This window comes from Lissotriton helveticus, chromosome 1_1 (assembly GCF_964261635.1).
Source record: "Lissotriton helveticus chromosome 1_1, aLisHel1.1, whole genome shotgun sequence".
In the NCBI taxonomy this organism is placed as follows: domain Eukaryota; kingdom Metazoa; phylum Chordata; class Amphibia; order Caudata; family Salamandridae; genus Lissotriton; species Lissotriton helveticus.
Genome location: NC_136057.1, coordinates 701,106,159 through 701,128,486, shown reverse-complemented (window position 1 = coordinate 701,128,486; position 22,328 = coordinate 701,106,159). Strand labels below are relative to the sequence as shown.

Below are 22,328 nucleotides of genomic sequence, written 5' to 3'. Positions count from 1 at the left end.
TCTCATCCAGATGAGTACATGAACATCTCCTCAACCTGGTAACTGTAAGTAATAAATTCTGGCATTCACAAAAATGACATGAATAAGTGAGACACATATACACTTACTGGCGTATTGGGTCAGTTAGGAGTGTATAACTCAAAGTATTAGATTAATGTCTGTTTTTCCCTTTTCTTGAGTTGGTTAATATTGCACCCTCTATTGAGTACACCATTGAGCAATGTTAATAAAAAACATAGCATTACAGTCTGTAGGTGGGAGCCATCTTGAGGTATGCAATCTGTTGACACATTAGTCCTCTTTCAGTGTCTAGACTCTTGCCTTAAGCCGGGGAAACTGAGCTCCGCCTGTAACCAGGAGCAGAGTCAGCACAGGGACTGCAAGCCGGTCCACGTGGGTAAGAATTCCCCTTGAAGACGACCATTTACCGGTAAGAAGTCCTTTTGTCCATATTCTAACCGTGTTGACAAATTTTGTAGCAAAGACCACGTCAAGCGACTCTTCACTCCTGCTGACGCCTTCGGGAAAACCTCTTACGGTATTTCTTTCACTTATTTTTTAACGTGTGTTTACTGAGACTTTTTAACAGAGTCCTAGCGCGCTTAACAACATCGCGCTGTTGGGCAAAAGTTGCTCGACAACGCTCAGATGTCTCGACCATTTAGACTATTTTAGCACTACCACAGTGTTCTTACTCCTCCATAAAAAATCCCCTCCCCCCTACTCATTTAGACACGCAATGTAGAAACAGCTTCCTACCTGTACTCGCATTTAAACCTACTGTCTCCTGTTTCTTCCTACCCACGCATAATTTATGTATCTTGAATTAGGTGCATATATATTTTTTCACTAGTAATTCTAGTCGGTGCGCTCTTACATAAAGTATTATGCCTAATCACCAAAATTGATATACTTTAATTTAGTGTACTGTTTGTGTCCCCACATTATAGGTGACTAAATAAGAAAGGCTACATTAAGCCAAATAGGACCCAACACAAGTTGTGTGAGTACCTTATGTATGTTGTTTGTTCTTATTGTCCTGACGAAAGCTCTTCAGACCCGGCTGGGCCAAAAGAGCTGAAACATGTTGATGCATCCATATATACATAGATATTTGGTAATCTAGTTACTCGATTACTTTCATATATCGAATTCTTTTAATACAGTGTCAACCTTTTTTATTAAAATCTTTTCGGTGACACACTGTTTTTAATTGAAACCCTCTTTCCTTTTCCCTATCATTTCTGGACACTTATACCTGAACCAGAGGTAGCCTCGGGTGAGGCAGGCATACCGCACGTTATTTGACAACCCTATGACTATGCCATGACTCCTGGCGGGGCGGAAAAAAGATATACCGCATCGAATGAACCAGGCTGTCTATGAGGGTTGTCAAAGCTTATCCAATGGTTAAGTAGACACAGGTGTCCATTCCCATTTTTGATTAACTCAGTATTGAACTAGGGGAACAGAATGGACTTAGAATCCTCTTCCCTCCCTTTTGATATAAATCTTTAAGCAGCGTGCAGCTGCGGGAAATTTTCACCCCTCCTATATAATATATGGTTTTGGGGTGCATACTATTTTTGCGTACAGAAAGGAAGAAATTATGGAGAACAATACTGGTTTAAGCTTCACAGGAGTTGACATTGATGAAATTTTAGCAGCTTAACCACTGCTACAGAACTCAGAATTGATCCAGGTCATAGCTCAAACCGACGACTGGGATACATTGACCAACAAGAAAAGGGAATAAATACGTACTGCCATGCACGGCATAATAATGACTGAGTATTTGAGGTCAAAAATGGCACCAAAGGGCTTGTGGGTTTCCAATGCACCAAGAATTTTTCTACATGACCTTGCATTCAGATGTGATTGGTCTTCCATATCTTGGAAATGCACCCTTGACTATCTAGTGCTGATAGTGAAGACAGCGAAACGGCTTTCCGATGCCTTATTGGTAGAAATACAAGATTGCGAGAATGAAATGAAGAAAAATATTAATCCTTTGATATACAAAAAACGTCTAGATGAAATTATGAAAGAAATGGACGAAACGCAAGAATACTTAATGCAGAACAAACTGCAAAAATTGGGAAAAGATCTGAAAAAATTCAGTCAAGTAAAGATGCACCCCTATACGAAAGAAGACTATGTAACAACAGAAAATGGCTCTGACACAGGATCTATTGGTTCAGATGCGAGCTCAGACGAATCGACACCAAGAAGGGGCCGCAACAATTTCAGACCCCATCGCCCTCGAAGAGGCAATAGGTGGCAACGCCCTTCATTCTTCCATGGGAATCAAATACCATACTATCAACCCTTTATGCCACCGTTTGCAGGATGGATGGACCCTTACAATCCTAATATCCACCCTCAACAGCAAATGGACAACCACACAATGTCTAATGCCACGAGTCAACCACAACAGCCTTTTTTAGGGAGAGGCCAAAACCAAATGCGAGGCAGAAAGAAAAACTTGACGTGGCAAGACCAACAACCGAATGTACAGACACGCAGTATGTCGTCAGCTCAACCAGGTCCCAGCAAGAAGATTCTTTAGTTGTTAACTTATCAGATATTAGCCTAACCAATGATCAGATGTCTGTCCTCAATAAAGGACTAGGTTTTGTGCCTACACCCCCTTTGGACCGCTTCAAACTTAAATGCGAAGTCTCAGAATTTTGTCGGACTTTAAAACTTAAAGCTTTCTTCAATGAATCCACCAGTTCCCATAACGAAGGTGACACTAATCTGAAGAGAAAATCCAAGTTCTGTCCCCCAACGACCACAGTACCCATTGAGATACAAACTTTCGAGCAGGCACTCATGAAAGGAATCGATAATTTGGGTCCCAACAAAAAGGCTTATCAAAACCTGAACAAAAAGGAACGCCTTGCGTTGACCGAGTTGAAGGACAATGAGAAAATTGTCATCAAACCAGCAGACAAGGGGGGTGGGGTAGTGATTTTGTCAAAGGATGGATATGACCAACAATGCCTGTCTCTTTTGTCTGATGAGAACTTTTACAAAAGACTTGAGGAAGATCCTACCGATAGACTGACTAACACCATAGCCATCATGGTACATGAAGCCGAAGTCAGTGGATGGATTTCAAAAAAAGAAGCAGAATATCTGACATCAAAAAGCCCGAAAATACCATTCTTTTATTCACTACCTAAAACACACAAAAACAAGTCACCCCCACCGGGACGCCCTATTGTCTCGGGAATAGGGTCACTGTTGGAGCCTCTCTCTAAATTTGTAGATGAATACTTGAAAGAGCTGGTTCAAAAAACTCCAACATACCTAAAAGATACAAGGGACCTCCTGATTCAAATTGCAGATTTTGAATTCAACCCCAACACAATGCTGCTGGTAGGGCTTGATGTTGAGGCCTTATACACAAGCCTACCCCAGGAAGACACATTACAAATGTTGGAAGAACTTCTTTTCCATCAAGAATGGCTTCACAAAACTCCTCGCCATTTCATTTTAGAATGTTGCCGTCTGGTCCTAAAAGAAAATTATTTTGAGTACAATGGACAATTGTTTCTGCAAAGCCATGGAACATCCATGGGGAGTGCCTGTGCCCCCTCGGTAGCAGGGCTCTATGTAAGCCAACTTGAACAAGACTCTGTGCTGAACACCACAAATCCTTATGTTTCCAGTATTATATACTGGAAACGTTATATAGATGATGTGTTGTTAATTTGGGACACAAAAGGAGATCTTCTCAAATTCATGGAATGGTTGAATAGAAGAGATCGGTGGCTGAAGTTCACTTTCGCTGCCAGTAACCAAAGCATAGACTTCCTTGACCTGACCATCTTCCATGAGAATGGGAAGTTGGAGACCAGAACTTTCACAAAACCCACAGCAAAGAATAGTTTGCTCTCATACCGCAGTTATCATCCACGACCATTGCGGGACAATCTTCCCTTCAGCCAATTTCTACGTCATAAACGGAATTGCAGTAAAAACAGCGATTACCTAATACAAGCACGGGAATTAAGCCAGAAACTACAACTAAGGGACTATACATCCCCTGTGATCAAGAAATGCATGAAAAGGGCCAGACATCAACCACGTGAATGCCTTTTGCAAACCAACAAAAAGGAACCAATAAAAGACCTGGTAACTTGTGTAACCACCTACTGTCCGGCGACCTATGATGTACAGAAGCTCATCAGAAAAAATTGGCAGATAATCACATCTGGACAATTGAATTGGCCGAAACCGAGATTTGCTAATAAAAGAACTAAAAACAACAGAGATGTTTTGGTCCACACAAGACCAAAGATAAAACAAATCATCCCTGTTATGAGAGATATCAGGATGGAACCTGTAGTTGGACACTATCCATGTGGTACTTGTGGTGTATGCAAATTTACAAAACCGACAAAAACTCTACAACTGACAGCTACCTTAAAATGGACTCAAAAGCAACACACCAATTGCAATTCAACGCATCTAATCTATATGGTCACCTGCCCTTGCGGACGCCAATATATAGGCATGACCTGTAGAAAAATCAAGTTAAGAATTGGAGAACATAGGAGCAATGTCAGAATGAAGAAAAACAACACGAAGCTTTGCACACACTTCGTGGAAGCAGGACACACCTGTGATGAGTTATGTTGGACAGTACTTGAAATGCTACAAAACAAGAATAACAATGCAGAGCAAGTTCTCTTTGAAAAGGAACAAAGGTGGGTGGACCGTCTTGGCACCCATATATCAGGAATGAATGATAATATTCCCTGGAGTCAGTTTTATTAAGAACATTACACTCACGAACCACTTTGATTATGACAATAACATCTCATCCAGATGAGTACATGAACATCTCCTCAACCTGGTAACTGTGAGTAATAAATTCTGGCATTCACAAAAATGACATGAATAAGTGAGACACATATACACTTACTGGCGTATTGGGTCAGTTAGGAGTGTATAACTCAAAGTATTAGATTAATGTCTGTTTTTCCCTTTTCTTGAGTTGGTTAATATTGCACCCTCTATTGAGTACACCATTGAGCAATGTTAATAAAAAACATAGCATTACAGTCTGTAGGTGGGAGCCATCTTGAGGTATGCAATCTGTTGACACATTAGTCCTCTTTCAGTGTCTAGACTCTTGCCTTAAGCCGGGGAAACTGAGCTCCGCCTGTAACCAGGAGCAGAGTCAGCACAGGGACTGCAAGCCGGTCCACGTGGGTAAGAATTCCCCTTGAAGACGACCATTTACCGGTAAGAAGTCCTTTTGTCCATATTCTAACCGTGTTGACAAATTTTGTAGCAAAGACCACGTCAAGCGACTCTTCACTCCTGCTGACGCCTTCGGGAAAACCTCTTAAGGTATTTCTTTCACTTATTTTTTAACGTGTGTTTACTGAGACTTTTTAACAGAGTCCTAGCGCGCTTAACAACATTGCGCTGTTGGGCAAAAGTTGCTCGACAACGCTCAGATGTCTCGACCATTTAGACTATTTTAGCACTACCACAGTGTTCTTACTCCTCCATAAAAAATCCCCTCCCCCCTACTCATTTAGACACGCAATGTAGAAACAGCTTCCTACCTGTACTCGCATTTAAACCTACTGTCTCCTGTTTCTTCCTACCCACGCATAATTTATGTATCTTGAATTAGGTGCATATATATTTTTTCACTAGTAATTCTAGTCGGTGCGCTCTTACATAAAGTATTATGCCTAATCACCAAAATTGATATACTTTAATTTAGTGTACTGTTTGTGTCCCCACATTATAGGTGACTAAATAAGAAAGGCTATATTAAGCCAAATAGGACCCAACACAAGTTGTGTGAGTACCTTATGTATGTTGTTTGTTCTTATTGTCCTGACGAAAGCTCTTCAGACCCGGCTGGGCCAAAAGAGCTGAAACATGTTGATGCATCCATATATACATAGATATTTGGTAATCTAGTTACTCGATTACTTTCATATATCGAATTCTTTTAATACAGTGTCAACCTTTTTTATTAAAATCTTTTCGGTGACACACTGTTTTTAATTGAAACCCTCTTTCCTTTTCCCTATCAATTCTGGACACTTGTACCTGAACCAGAGGTAGCTTCGGGTGAGGCAGGCATACCGCACGTTATTTGACAACCCTATGACTATGCCATGACTCCTGGCGGGGCGGAAAAAAGATATACCGCATCGAATGAACCAGGCTGTCTATGAGGGTTGTCAAAGCTTATCCAATGGTTAAGTAGACACTAGTGTCCATTCCCATTTTTGATTAACTCAGTATTGAACTAGGGGAACCGAATGGACTTAGAATCCTCTTCCCTCCCTTTTGATATAAATCTTTAAGCAGCGTGCAGCTGCGGGAAATTTTCACCCCTCCTATATAATATATGGTTTTGGGGTGCATACTATTTTTGCGTACAGAAAGGAAGAAATTATGGAGAACAATACTGGTTTAAGCTTCACAGGAGTTGACATTGATGAAATTTTAGCAGCTCAACCACTGCTACAGAACTCAGAATTGATCCAGGTCATAGCTCAAACCGACGACTGGGATACATTGACCAACAAGAAAAGGGAACAAATACGTACTGCCATGCACGGCATAATAATGACTGAGTATTTGAGGTCAAAAACGGCACCAAAGGGCTTGTTGGTTTCCAATGCACCAAGAATTTTTCTACATGACCTTGCATTCAGATGTGATTGGTCTTCCATATCTTGGAAATGCACCCTTGACTATCTAGTGCTGATAGTGAAGACAGCGAAACGGCTTTCCGATGCCTTATTGGTAGAAATACAAGATTGCGAGAATGAAATGAAGAAAAATATTAATCCTTTGATATACAAAAAACGTCTAGATGAAATTATGAAAGAAATGGACGAAACGCAAGAATACTTAATGCAGAACAAACTGCAAAAATTGGGAAAAGATCTGAAAAAATTCAGTCAAGTAAAGATGCACCCCTATACGAAAGAAGACTATGTAACAACAGAAAATGGCTCTGACACAGGATCTATTGGTTCCGATGCGAGCTCAGACGAATCGACACCAAGAAGGGGCCGCAACAATTTCAGACCCCATCGCCCTCGAAGAGGCAATAGGTGGCAACGCCCTTCATTCTTCCATGGGAATCAAATACCATACTATCAACCCTTTATGCCACCGTTTGCAGGATGGATGGACCCTTACAATCCTAATATCCACCCTCAACAGCAAATGGACAACCACACAATGTCTAATGCCACGAGTCAACCACAACAGCCTTTTTTAGGGAGAGGCCAAAACCAAATGCGAGGCAGAAAGAAAAACTTGACGTGGCAAGACCAACAACCGAATGTACAGACACGCAGTATGTCGTCAGCTCAACCAGGTCCCAGCAAGAAGATTCTTTAGTTGTTAACTTATCAGATATTAGCCTAACCAATGATCAGATGTCTGTCCTCAATAAAGGACTAGGTTTTGTGCCTACACCCCCTTTGGACCGCTTCAAACTTAAATGCGAAGTCTCCGAATTTTGTCGGACTTTAAAACTTAAAGCTTTCTTCAATGAATCCACCAGTTCCCATAACGAAGGTGACACTAATCTGAAGAGAAAATCCAAGTTCTGTCCCCCAACGACCACAGTACCCATTGAGATACAAACTTTCGAGCAGGCACTCATGAAAGGAATCGATAATTTGGGTCCCAACAAAAAGGCTTATCAAAACCTGAACAAAAAGGAACGCCTTGCGTTGACCGAGTTGAAGGACAATGAGAAAATTGTCATCAAACCAGCAGACAAGGGGGGTGGGGTAGTGATTTTGTCAAAGGATGGATATGACCAACAATGCCTGTCTCTTTTGTCCGATGAGAACTTTTACAAAAGACTTGAGGAAGATCCTACCGATAGACTGACTAACACCATAGCCATCATGGTACATGAAGCCAAAGTCAGTGGATGGATTTCAAAAAAAGAAGCAGAATATCTGACATCAAAAAGCCCGAAAATACCATTCTTTTATTCACTACCTAAAACACACAAAAACAAGTCACCTCCACCGGGACGCCCTATTGTCTCGGGAATAGGGTCACTGTTGGAGCCTCTCTCTAAATTTGTAGATGAATACTTGAAAGAGCTGGTTCAAAAAACTCCAACATACCTAAAAGATACAAGGGACCTCCTGATTCAAATTGCAGATTTTGAATTCAACCCCAACACAATGCTGCTGGTAGGGCTTGATGTTGAGGCCTTATACACAAGCCTACCCCAGGAAGACACATTACAAATGTTGGAAGACCTTCTTTTCCATCAAGAATGGCTTCACAAAACTCCTCGCCATTTCATTTTAGAATGTTGCCGTCTGGTCCTAAAAGAAAATTATTTTGAGTACAATGGACAGTTGTTTCTGCAAAGCCATGGAACATCCATGGGGAGTGCCTGTGCCCCCTCGGTAGCAGGGCTCTATGTAAGCCAACTTGAACAAGACTCTGTGCTGAACACCACAAATCCTTATGTTTCCAGTATTATATACTGGAAACGTTATATAGATGATGTGTTGTTAATTTGGGACACAAAAGGAGATCTTCTAAAATTCATGGAATGGTTGAATAGAAGAGATCGGTGGCTGAAGTTCACTTTCGCTGCCAGTAACCAAAGCATAGACTTCCTTGACCTGACCATCTTCCATGAGAATGGGAAGTTGGAGACCAGAACTTTCACAAAACCCACAGCAAAGAATAGTTTGCTCTCATACCGCAGTTATCATCCACGACCATTGCGGGACAATCTTCCCTTCAGCCAATTTCTACGTCATAAACGGAATTGCAGTAAAAACAGCGATTACCTAATACAAGCACGGGAATTAAGCCAGAAACTACAACTGAGGGACTATACATCCCCTGTGATCAAGAAATGCATGAAAAGGGCCAGACATCAACCACGTGAATGCCTTTTGCAAACCAACAAAAAGGAACCAATAAAAGACCTGGTAACTTGTGTAACCACCTACTGTCCGGCGACCTATGATGTACAGAAGCTCATCAGAAAAAATTGGCAGATAATCACATCTGGACAATTGAATTGGCCGAAACCGAGATTTGCTAATAAAAGAACTAAAAACAACAGAGATGTTTTGGTCCACACAAGACCAAAGATAAAACAAATCATCCCTGTTATGAGAGATATCAGGATGGAACCTGTAGTTGGACACTATCCATGTGGTACTTGTGGTGTATGCAAATTTACAAAACCGACAAAAACTCTACAACTGACAGCTACCTTAAAATGGACTCAAAAGCAACACACCAATTGCAATTCAACGCATCTAATCTATATGGTCACCTGCCCTTGCCGACGCCAATATAAAGGCATGACCTGTAGAAAAATCAAGTTAAGAATTGGAGAACATAGGAGCAATGTCAGAATGAAGAAAAACAACACGAAGCTTTGCACACACTTCGTGGAAGCAGGATACACCTGTGATGAGTTATGTTGGACAGTACTTGAAATGCTACAAAACAAGAATAACAATGCAGAGCAAGTTCTCTTTGAAAAGGAACAAAGGTGGGTGGACCGTCTTGGCACCCATATATCAGGAATGAATGATAATATTCCCTGGAGTCAGTTTTATTAAGAACATTACACTCACGAACCACTTTGATTATGACAATAACATCTCATCCAGATGAGTACATGAACATCTCCTCAACCTGGTAACTGTGAGTAATAAATTCTGGCATTCACAAAAATGACATGAATAAGTGAGACACATATACACTTACTGGCGTATTGGGTCAGTTAGGAGTGTATAACTCAAAGTATTAGATTAATGTCTGTTTTTCCCTGTTTTTCCCTTTTCTTGAGTTGGTTAATATTTCACCCTCTATTGAGTACACCATTGAGCAATGTTAATAAAAAACATAGCGTTACAGTCTGTAGGTGGGAGCCATCTTGAGGTATGCAATCTGTTGACACATTAGTCCTCTTTCAGTGTCTAGACTCTTGCCTTAAGCCGGGGAAACTGAGCTCCGCCTGTCACCAGGAGCAGAGTCCGCACAGGGACTGCAAGCCGGTCCACGTGGGTAAGAATTCCCCTTGAAGATGACCATTTACCGTTAAGAAGTCCTTTTGTCCATATTCTAACCGTGTTGACAAATTTTGTAGCAAAGACCGCGTCAAGCGACTCTTCACTCCTGCTGATGCCTTCAGGAAAACCTCTTAAGGTATTTCTTTCACTTATTTTTTAACGTGTGTTTACTGAGACTTTTTAACAGAGTCCTAGCGCGCTTAACAACATCGCGCTGTTGGGCAAAAGTTGCTCGACAACGCTCAGATGTCTCGACCATTTAGACTATTTTAGCACTACCACAGTGTTCTTACTCCTCCATAAAACAAATCCCCTCCCCCCCTACTCATTTAGACACGCAATGTAGAAACAGCTTCCTACCTGTACTCGCATTTAAACCTACTGTCTCCTGTTTCTTCCTAGCCACGCATAATTTATGTATCTTGAATTAGGTGCATATATATTTTTTCACTAGTAATTCTAGTCGGTGCGCTCTTACATAAAGTATTATGCCTAATCACCAAAATTGATATACTTTAATTTAGTGTACTGTTTGTGTCCCCACATTATAGGTGACTAAATAAGAAAGGCTATATTAAGCCAAATAGGACCCAACACAAGTTGTGTGAGTACCTTATGTATGTTGTTTGTTCTTATTGTCCTGACGAAAGCTCTTCAGACCCGGCTGGGCCAAAAGAGCTGAAACATGTTGACGCATCCATATATACATAGATATATGGTAATCTAGTTACTCGATTACTTTCATATATCGAATTCTTTTAATACAGTGTCAACCTTTTTTATTAAAATCTTTTCGGTGACACACTGTTTTTAATTGAAACCCTCTTTCCTTTTCCCTATCATTTCTGGACACTTCTACCTGAACCAGAGGTAGCCTCGGGTGAGGCAGGCATACCGCACGTTATTTGACAACCCTATGACTATGGCATGACTCCTGGCGGGGCGGAAAAAGATATACCGCATCGAATGAACCAGGCTGTCTATGAGGGTTGTCAAAGCTTATCCAATGGTTAAGTAGACACTAGTGTCCACTCTATATTAAAATAATAGCCTTTGTTTTATCATAAACACATTAAAATCATAATCACACAGTATACACTGTGCCAACTGGCACTAGGCAATATTCACATATACATGACAGGGCCAATCGGGCCACTGTCAAAACCATCACAAGCACAAGTAGTAAAAATATACACATATACATCACGGGCCGGGTCAGGGGTTACACAATGTCCGCGGTACAAACCTCTGAGCTATTGCTCATTTACCCTGATTCCCCTCCTGGTAGGTTCTTTGGGCCATGTGCCCGCCTCACCATGAAGGGCGGTAATCTCCTGGGGCCCTGTCCTTGGCTTGTCCCCCCAATCACCGTAAGCAAGGGGGGTATAACACACCCCGTCTCTGAAAATCGAGAGTTACTCCGATATAACTAAAAAGTGTGCAGCTGCCCACTACCAGCCGGGGCAGCAGGTATTATGGCAAGTTGTGGGCCACAGCTTCAAATAACCCACCAGGTTGGTAGCAAATGCAGGACTGCTCCGGTCTTGCAGGAGCTCCCGCCACTCACCCGCATTCAGGGAAATGGCCTTGTGGCATGTCCCGGTTCCTCCGAACCTCTGGCAGCCCCGGTTATCCTTGACTTGAAGACGCTACTTCCTCCTTCCTTTGCCTGGACTCAGCAACGAATATATGATTATACCACGCTTTCAATTACCACGCATGGCTTTACCACGCGAATTTTATATCGCAAGTGGCTTTACCACGCTGGAATTTACAACGAAGGATTACACCACGCGTAGAAACGTCTTACCTGACAACTGCACGTCTTTCACCAGCAGCCCTTACTTCCATCCACCATTGAAACAAGCGTCAAAACACGTCTACCAAAATTAAAAAAGGACTACTATTTTTACGTACACGGCACGTCTTTGGGGGAGGCTCTTTCCTTTTACTTCAAAAAAAATAGAGAGCGGTTTTCTTTTTTTTATTTAAGTAAACCGCTCCATATTTTTTGTTACTTTTGGGGGGGAGACCCCCCAGCCCCCCTGAGCCCCCCCAGCCCCCCAAGCCCACGCAGAACGACTAGAAGGAATATCACGTCTCCCCCCAACCCACGCAGAACGTACTTGCGTGGTAAAGACGGTCGTGGAAGGCACCCGCGTTGAAAAAACGTTTACGTGGTAAGTGTAGCGTGGTAAACGTTATGTGTGGTGATGCCTTCGGAGTAAATGATGTTTCCCCTCAGCAACATGCAGGGCTCTCTCGTCACCATGGGAGCCCCGCCCATCTCCAGGCACCAGGTTGCCTGACTTCCTGGGAAGGCCTAGTCCGGCCCTTGGCTTCTGCTCTTTCTCGTCCGCCCACAGTCAGGCGGTCGTCACCTGACTTCCTCTTGTCACGGAGAGGGGTCTCCTCCGATGCAGGTACACTTGCAGAAAAAGTGCCACTGCGTCATAGGGGAGATATGCCGACATGAGCACCGGCTGTCTTCTTCTCCTACCTAGGGGCCCACAGCGCTCACCATGTGCTCCACAACAGGAGCCCCCTTCTCAGGCCCACAGGGCCAATCCACCACAGGTCAACGAGGAGAGTCAGCAAGGCGCTCTTCTCTTCAGGGGAATGCACAAAAAGCACCAACATGTAGTACTCAGAGGAGAGCCAGCAACACACCCTTCTCGCCAGGGAAAGTACTCACCAGCACTGCATCTCTCCCCTCCAGGGGGGGCAGGAATCAGGGCACAGGCAGGCCAGCGCACCGGGTCTCCAGTGCAAGACAGTAGCTCCTCCAGCAGGGTAGCAGATCAGCTCAGAGTCAAGTCCCCAAAATCCTCAGGGGCAGATCTGGGCCCAGGCAGGTCCTACAGCCGAGGGGCAGTCCCTTGTGGCAGTTCCTCCTGGGGCCCAGCAGGCACAAGTAGCACCCAAACACAACATTTTCATGGTGTCACAGCCCCAATATTTATACCAACATTTTTCTTTGTCTGCCCTAGGCACGGGGCTTGGGGGTAACCAGTCCTAACTGGTTCTGGGGAGTGTGGAGTACTTTGTTTACAGGGCTCCTCTTCCCCATTGTCAGGTGGGGGCACTGTCCTCAGACACACCACATGTGGGGGGGGGGGGCTGAGCCAGCATTCACTTAGGCAGGCACAGACCTCTTCAGGGTCAGGGGACTACTTCACCCACTACTCCAAATGCAGATGCCCTATTCAGCCTAGCGCTGACTCACCATGCCCGTCCTGGTGCCACACACACCTCAGCAGCTCCTGCCACTCCAAAGCCAGACATGCGATTCACATCAGGCAGGTAGACACATAGTACACAGAAATGCCCACTTCTAAAAGTGGCATTTCTAGAATAGTGATAATAAACCTGCGCACACCGTTGCACGGCATTTATTATTACTACTATTCCAATCATACCAAACTTGACCACGCTGCTCCTCTCATATCAGGAATTACCACTGAAATACTTATCAGGGAATCCTCAATGCATTCCTATGGGAGGGCAGCCTCACAGTAGTGAGAAACCAAAATGGCTGTGTGTCACTACCAGGACATATCACACACTTAAGGTACATGACCTACTTTTTACCTACACTACACCCTGCCCATAGGGCTAGTTAGGGCCTACCTTAGGGGTGACTGACATGCAGTAAAAGGGGGGTCACAGGCATGGCACACACTTAAGGTGCCACATCACAGCGGGAGTAACACTGCACGCACAGGCCCTGCAATGGCAGAGGCCTGGAACAGGTTTGCAAGGCTAATTTGGTGGGTGGCGCAATTGTGCTGCAAGCCCACCAGTAGCATTTAATTTACCAGCCCGGGTATACGAGATGCCACTTTACTAGGGACTGACTGGTAAATTAAATACACCTAACAGGCGTAGACCAATCCTTACCATATTTAACACAGAGAGCACAACCATTTTACACTGGACGGCAGTGCTAAAGTGCCCAGAGTCCTAAAACCACCAACACCATGTCAGAAAAAAGGCTAGGAGGAAAGCAAAAAGTTCAGGGAAGACCCTGCAAAAAGGGCCAAGTCCAACAGGATACAACACTTGTCTTGTCCTAAGGATGCCAGGGAAGAATAGCGGAATCCAATGATTTGTGTTGTTTTCAAGCAATAATGAAAACCTGAGGATAACACCTTTTTAAAAGCCTTGGAATGGCATGCTATATCCGTACAAGAAACATAGCAACCTATTTTATTTAGATGCCAAATACCCTGTTATTATTTCATGCAATTAATTATATACAGATATTTTAACTGTGTTATTTTATTAGTAAATTTGAAATGGTTCTATTCACATACACTGATTTACATTCATCTAACTCTTTGGTGAATCTTTGAGATTTCTTCCTATAATTAATACAACCTTTCCAAGTAACTCGCTACGATGCACAACAATGGCAGTGTATATGTCTTGCAATGTTTCCCTTCCCTTGCCAATGCTAGATATTGTGTGAAGCAGACAGAATGTACCCATTACTGTTCCAAATGTCCATGATACACTTTGTAATTGAAATACTTACCCTCTAGAGTCATTGTGATATGAAGAGGGCAACGTGTGAGTCATCCTGGTACCTCTGGGAGTAGAAGGCGGAGAGGTTTCACATTTTATTGTGGCTTTGTCTTCACGTCCATCCTCTTCTACTATTGCAATCTAGGATGGATAAGGGAGGTGTTTTTTATACAGTGTATTGCAGAATATGGGAAACACAGAAGATTACAGAAATGTGTATCGACTTAGAGAATATGTTATGTGCCACCAGCAGAATATAGAAACACATCTGGAACAAGCAATGTACCTTTCACTCTTAAAAACGAGTGACAGAAAACGAAACCTCTGGCCTTTGGCTGCTCTTGTAGGTTTCCAAATTATTCTGAAAAGAACCAAAAACAGAGAATATACCCCATCCCCCCCATTCTGTCTACTAGCCAACATACCTATGGCATTGGTGGTAAAGGCATTGATGAAATAACTTGTTTGTTTCTGTTAGAGGACGGATTCATGTATGTAGTCTTATTGCATGTTTGTACTCCCTGCACAACTGAGGTATGCAAATAGACCCTTTGTACCACTAGTACTATCATTGGCAGAAAATGCAGAGAATAGAGGCATGTGTGAACACCCTTCCAAACTTTCTATTCATGGTGCAGTCAAAGCCAAAGGGTTTGGAAGAACATATGTTTGCATCTGCTTATTGTGAGTCGGGGTACCTTTTCTTAATACATAGAGACCTTAGACTATGCTGCAGTGCCTACTTGTTGAAAATTGGGTCTCTATTTGACAGAGGCATGCACCCTGTCTAAGTAGGGACCACCACTCTAGTCTGGGTCAGATACACACCCTAAATCAACTTTTGCTCACCCTCTGGTAGCTTGGGACAGAGTCAGGCTTCATTTAAGAGGTCATCTGTAAAGTATTTGTGCAACACTTAATACAGTAAAACAGTGAAAATACCACACAAAAATAATCGACACCAGGTTGGAAAAATACTGCTTTGTTTAATGAATAAAAAAAGACCGAAACAACAAAAATTCAATAATTAAATTCTGAGTAATACAATTTCAAAGATATCTGTTACAATATTGCTGAAAAGCGCAAATCAACAACTGTAGCTATCTGGTTGCGCAGAACAGGGACCGAGTCACAAGTTCAGGCCAACCACGATGGAGAGCGGGCCGGCTACAGGGACCCACTTGATCCCGCTGAACTCAGTACCTTAAATCCTAGTGGCGGTATGTGCGGCGTTGCTATATGAGGCTTCACAGCAGTTTTAATAAGCACCAGAGAGGGCAGAGCACCTTAGACCCACTTCCAAGGGTACAACACTGGGGTGGTACCACCTTGCAGGACAGACTCACAGATGCTTCCGGAGCGGGCATCCCGCTGCGCTGTTTCCTCAACACGACTGGCATGCTGGCTGACCACAAGAAGATCCTTGTCGCCCTTCTCTGATCTGACATCATGGAGAAATGAGCCTGGATGTTCCCGCCGATGAAGAGGCTAAGATGGCGCCTGCCAAGGAGAGAGGTCTTGCCCAGTACCATGGGAGCTGCACCGTAAGGCTTTTGCCCAGCTTGCAGTTCCCCTTCCCCGGGTCCACCTCTTGAGCTGGGGGCTACTCACTGTGGTGGCTAACAGCAGGACGAGCTGGGCACCTACAGTGAACATCAGGACCAATAGAGGTGAGAACTCTCTCGGTGCCAGTGAGAAGGGCGCGCTACCACGTCACTGAAGTCTGGGCGATTTTATTAACTGTGCCAGTCAATTATGAGGAGCGCTCCATTGCGAGGCCGTTTTCATCTCCACAGCAATCCCCTCGTAAATAGAGCCTGACCCTAAAATGGCGGCTAAATAAGGACTATGAAAAGCATCTCATCTTCTCCTGGGGTGCTGTGCGAAGAGACCTGGGCGTTTTGGACAGTTGTTGCTGAACCTGTGCCCACAGATTAAGAGAAGCATCTCATTGAGGGGCTGGTTATATCTTCATGATGATCTTTATATTAACAAGTGGCTCTAATTTCCCTGCTTCAGTGTTTTCGACCGGATCTCAAGACGGCTGACCTCCCACTTCCCTTCTGGGCTACAGAGATTCATAGGGGTCGACTGAATTCGAACTTTAAATGACTCGTCCCCAGTGGTTAATTTGTCACATAAAAAGTGCCGGGGCTCTCCTCAGGAGGCAGACCTGACAGGAGAAATGTGCTGATGCAAACTGCCTCCTGACTATAACCCCAGCACTTTTTAACCTGGAGAGGACTTGCCCTAATGCGTAGAGCTGCCGATTTCGGAGCTGGAGAACTTGGTTTGAGTCATGGGTGGCTCAACATCCTTTGAGTCTATGGAAAATCATGTGCCTTCTAAATAAGTGTGTCCTTAGCTGGTGCTATAAGCACCGATACTGAGGATTAGGTGCCGGTGCTGCGTACCGGAAAGCACCGGCTCAAAACAAGCACTGCTCGTCCCTCTTGCCTGACTTCTAGATGGCCGACTCAGGGAGACCCTACGCAATGCTCTTTCCTCCCCTGATCTATAATCATTATCGGGGCCTCGACCAGCCTTCACCCGACCCTGTTCCCGCCCATCCACCAGGATCTTTACTCTGCAAACTTCCCTCGACAGCTGAGACCTAGCCATTTTGACTGATGCCTGGTGGAGCTACTTCGCGAGCTAAAGGGGAGATGGACTTTGGATTCCCTCCTTGACCATCACCTACCGAGCCGGGCAAACTCTCCTATGTCTCTCCTGCCCTTATCTCCCCCTCCCCCTCCCCCTCCCCCTACCCCACACCCCTCTCCACTCTATTCTTCCCCTCTTTCCAGCTACTGACCTTTGTCCTCACCTGTCCTTGTCCTTGATCCCCACCCTCTTTTTTCTGTGATCTTTTACCCTCACCACTTGAGACCTAGCTATTTTGACTGATGCCCGATGGAGTTACCTTGTTTAGCTAAAACGGAGACGGGCTGTAGATTCCCTCCTTGGACGTCACCTACCCAGTCGGTCTTTAGACAGACTTCTTTTTGTCTCTCCTGTAGTCTCTTCCCTCATCCTCCCTCTTCTCACCTCTCCTTTCCCCCCACCACTTTTTTCTCTCCTTTCTCTCCTCTCTCAATGTATTGCTTATTTTTTGACGTAATGTGTATTTGTGATCATTTTCTGTTACATTGTGGAACCTAATGTAAAGAGCTCTGATACCTTCGGGTCTAGCCAGCGCTATATAAAACTCTTTACATAAATAAATAAATAATGGCAGAGGCTAGGTTCAGAAACAGGTTAGTTAGAAGTCTTGTGTGTCCGTGAGACTTCTGAAAACAGGAGACCAGTCAGCTGGCCCTTGGATTAGCTCTGGGTTCTGGGTTGTAGAGATGTAAGTCCAATTCTTCTCACTACCAGGCAAGGGGGCAGCAGGTACATGTCAGCACAGCAAAGCAGGAGCCCTGCAACATAGCAGTCCAGCAGTGTGGCAGTCCTTTCAGCATTCCTTCTTCCTAGCAGAGTATCCACAGGTCCAGAAATGTACTGACGTGTACTGAATTGGTGGTGTCTGAGGTCCAGTATTTATACTTTGCTGAAGGGTGGGGGAAGCTTCTAGACAGTGGCTTTCAAGTGCAGGGAATCATTTTCTTCCCCTGCCCTGGCTCCAAGCTGGCAATGAGTGACAGCACTAGGTCGTTAGGCCTATTGTGTGCAAGTTGAGTTGTGCTTAGCTCCACCCCCCATCAAGCCAGTTAATGGCCCATTAAGGCAAATCTAGTCACACCTATCTCCCATTGTGTGTGGCTGTCTGGAGGGAATGCACAAGGCCCAGCTGTCATTCACCTCAGCAGTGTATTCAGCGACAGGCAATAGGCACAGAATGTTTAAGTAAGAAAATGCCAACTTTCTAAATGTGCAATTTTCAGACTTGCAACTTAAAATCCAACTTTACCATGAGTTGTGATTTTAAATTGTGGGTCTAGAGACACCAATCTTGCAAAGTGTATCTTTTCCCAATTGGGGATTACACTTATAAAGTATGATAAGATCATCCCAATGTTAACCTATGGAAGGGTTAAACCTTGCAGCAGTGAAAAACATAAGTTTTTAAGTACCGTGATGCCCTTGGGCTAAGTTGCGCGGTATAAGTTTTCTTTCATTCATTCATTCATTCATACCTGGACACGTAAAACTTAAAAGTACATGTCCAACTTTACACTGCACCCTGCCCTTGGGGCTGGCCAGAGCCACCCTTAGGGTTGGCTTACATGTATTAACAATGAAAGTTTAGTCCTGTCTAGAGGGTTAACTTGCCAGGGCTACATGGCAGCATGAAACTGCACACAAAGGCTCTGCATTAGCAGGCTTGAGACATTGTTAAAGGACTACTTAAGTGGGTGGCACAATCAGTGTTACAGGCCCAATAGTAGAATTTAATTTACAGGCCCTTGGCACATGTAGTGTACTTTACTAGGGACTTATAAGTAAATTATAGATGCCAATTGTGGTTAGGCCAATGCTAACATTTTTAAGTAGAGAGCACATGCACTTAAGCACTAGGAAGCAGTGGTAAAGTGCCTAGAGACCGAAGGCCAACAAAAACGAATTCAGTAAAAAGTGGAGGAGGAAGGCAAAACGTTTGGGGGTGACCCTGCAGAAAGAGCCAGATCTAACACCTACTGTAGCACAATGTATTGGCGCAAAGCTAGTGCTTTGTTTATGTTTATATGTGTAAATATTTGGTTTCTATAAACTGCAAACCAAGCTATAGACTTATGGAGCACTGTACTGGGGCAAATGCAGAGATACAGTAGACAAGTGACTGGAGACATAGCTGGGTTTTAGGAGACATGAACTGTTAAGGAACCGTGATGTGTTCTTTAAAGTGTCTGCATTATCAGCCCTTTTCTAAATTAGAGCCAGGTTGGGCAGTCCTGATGGATGCAGGGATGTTATTCCATGTACTGTATGTATAGATTGAGAAAAATTGGCGACTAGTTATTTCATTTGTGCATTTCTTTGCTTCTAAGCTGATGGTGAGCTGGCAAAGGGTGTGCTGAGAACCACCACAGAAGGTGAGCTTATCAGCCGGACACGTGGAGATTCTGGTCGTGAACGCGTTGTATGTGATGCAGATGCTTTTGGTGTGAGCTGGCAAGAAAAGCCACGGTTGCCATGGGAGCAATCATGGGAGCTAGATTTCATGGCTGATTCATCTTCCCTCTTTGCAAAAGAAAGGGGAGGGCCCCAGCATGGACATCAATTCACCAAAATGCCAGAAGTAGCACAAGTGACATCTTACACCCTTTGACCTTCACTCACACATACACGCACTCTCTCACATAAAATCATTCTCTCACATAAACACGCTCTCACCCGTAAGCACGCACACAAAATATATTTTAAAGCATTTTTTTATTTACCTCAGCTGCCAGGAAAGGTTATATTCAGCTAATTGCACTCCAGTTATATTATACTGCAATTGAATAATGTAATACTATTCACTATTAGTGTAGTAAAAAATTGTCAGAAAACAAGTAGAGGGAACCCCAACCAACTTCCAGAAGGCTGAGCGCTGTGTTCCAGGCTCTAATTTTGCCACCTCTATCTTAACATGAAAAAGGACAGTCATGACTGAAAAATGCATTGGTGGCATTCCTTTTCAAAGGAGTTTGTTAATTTGAAACAGATGTGAAACTAATTTAGGGAATCCTCATCTTTCCATGTCCCATACTCCTCTCTCTTCGTTTAACAACTCACAAGACAATGGATTAACATACCGGACTACATGTTAGTTCATTTAACTGGCATATGAAGCCAATGTGCCCACACTAGGCTAGGAAACGTGTCTTTAGTATCCTCTCATAACCCACACTTGCCATAAAAGTAACCTTCTAAGTTACAGTTAAGATTTCCAAGAAGATATTGCAGTCAGTCATGAATCCGATGTGTTATTTTCTTCAAGGCAACTTAAATGTGATTATTAAGAATGAGAGTGTTTCTCTTCAACATGACTAAAGAAGTCAGAGACTATGTGTACTCTGTAGGGGAGTCATACAACCCCTGAGGGCTGAGAGTAATCCCAGCACACCCTCTAAGAGCCGCCTGGGAGCCCACCTCATAGTAAGTATACACGTCACTCCCCTTTGAAGGAGCACAATAATACAGTGTAGTTGGTTATGTACAATAGCCAGCATACTATTACTTAATAAGGTAGTCTGGGGTAACACCCCGTGCGTGCAGGGTCATTCTTTAGGTGCCCTCCATGCATGGCGTACTGGAATAATTGCATCAATCACCCTTGCGACTGAGCATAACATCTGCCGAACTACCTTATAATTCACTGTTCTGAAAGACCAACGGGGCGTATCAACCTTTGAATGAATGAATGAATGAGGAATTTGTAGAGCACAATCTGCTGCCCAAGCTAGGGCGTGCTGGCGCTAGATCGCCTTTGTCTATGATTGTTAGGTGAAGCTGTACAGGAAACGGGAGAGAATACCATGCTCAGCTCACAACGCATACAGTGTCAAGTTATTAAGGGTGGTAGATGTACGACTACAATTCCATCAAATTTGTACATTGAAGTTTAAGATCAGCAATTTAAAGGGATCCGGCCGTCGTACGTTTTTGAATATGTTTCACTTGAGCTCCATGGCTGCTAAAAGGGAACTGAGGAAAGTGGAAGAACCCATGGCTAATGTTTGAGTTTGTGACATCCGAGGGAAACCAAATGAGGTTTCTTTGCCAAATTTGTTAACATTATTTGAAAAAGAATACCTCAACTTCAATGTGTATATTAATGAAGTCTAATGAGGGCACCTGCAATGGCATATGCCTGACTAATATATCGATAGAGGAATTAAGAAATATTGTAACATTTATTGAGGTGGAAAATGGTCAATTGAAATCATATGCACTCATTTGTCTCCTATAATTGTACTCTATATTTAGGTTTTCATTTTTGGAATCAGCTTTGTTCGCATTAAAACTGAAAACAAAGCTAGGAATAGCTCCACCATATTTGGCATTCTCGTTTTTATGTAAAAGAAGCAATATGCTTTTATTTTCTATTTACCTGTCCCTGTCCATCCTTTTCATATGCTTTTGGCGATGTGTCGATGCCCCCTTATTGACTTTGTTTGACCCCTGGGTATAAGCATTATCAAGCTGCCCATGTTGCACAAATCTCCCTCAGATGTGTCTGAAATTCAACCATCCACTGCTTAGAACTTTAGAAGAACGCTTTGAAGACCCTTCATTTTTTCTGATATTACCCGGGTGTAGTAGGCAACAACATAACATTCCAATAACTTGGAAAGCGATTAAAGCAACCCATTTATTAAATCCTTCACAACTATCAATTTATTTGTAGGTTCTATAGAATTACAGAGGCAGACAAAAAAACAGAAATCATGCTCATCACACATGGAAAACTCCATTTGTATTTGGTAACAAGCATTTGCAAAGCCAAATGGTTTGACCTTGGAAAGCTGATGTGATGATTAACTTTTTTTTTTCATTGCACGTGTATGCCACAAAATAAGAAGAACACAAGGGAAATCAAACTGTCTAAATGGGCAGCCAAATGCCTGCAATAAAAGCATAAAAAATATTAATTATGGCATACAATTTTATTCAAATAGTACTGGTGCTTCCTAGCAGGGAGGTGTACATAGAACCATTCTTAGTTGTAATGCACATTACGGTAAGATATCATTCCTGTTGGCATTGTTATTGGCACAAAGAAACAGTACTATTGCCTTTGTC

At 43.3% G+C, this 22,328-nt stretch overlaps 1 protein-coding gene across 1 annotated transcript in view; it reads right to left on the bottom strand.

Moving 5' to 3' along the window:
- Positions 1 to 22,328, bottom strand: part of PPFIA2 (PPFI scaffold protein A2) — a 2,034,471-nt gene that overhangs the window by 409,543 nt on the left and 1,602,600 nt on the right. The window contains exon 19 of the mRNA XM_078674230.1: positions 14,608 to 14,738. Within this exon, the coding sequence (XP_078530356.1) occupies positions 14,608 to 14,738 (131 nt within the window). The remainder of the gene's footprint in view (positions 1 to 14,607; positions 14,739 to 22,328) is intronic.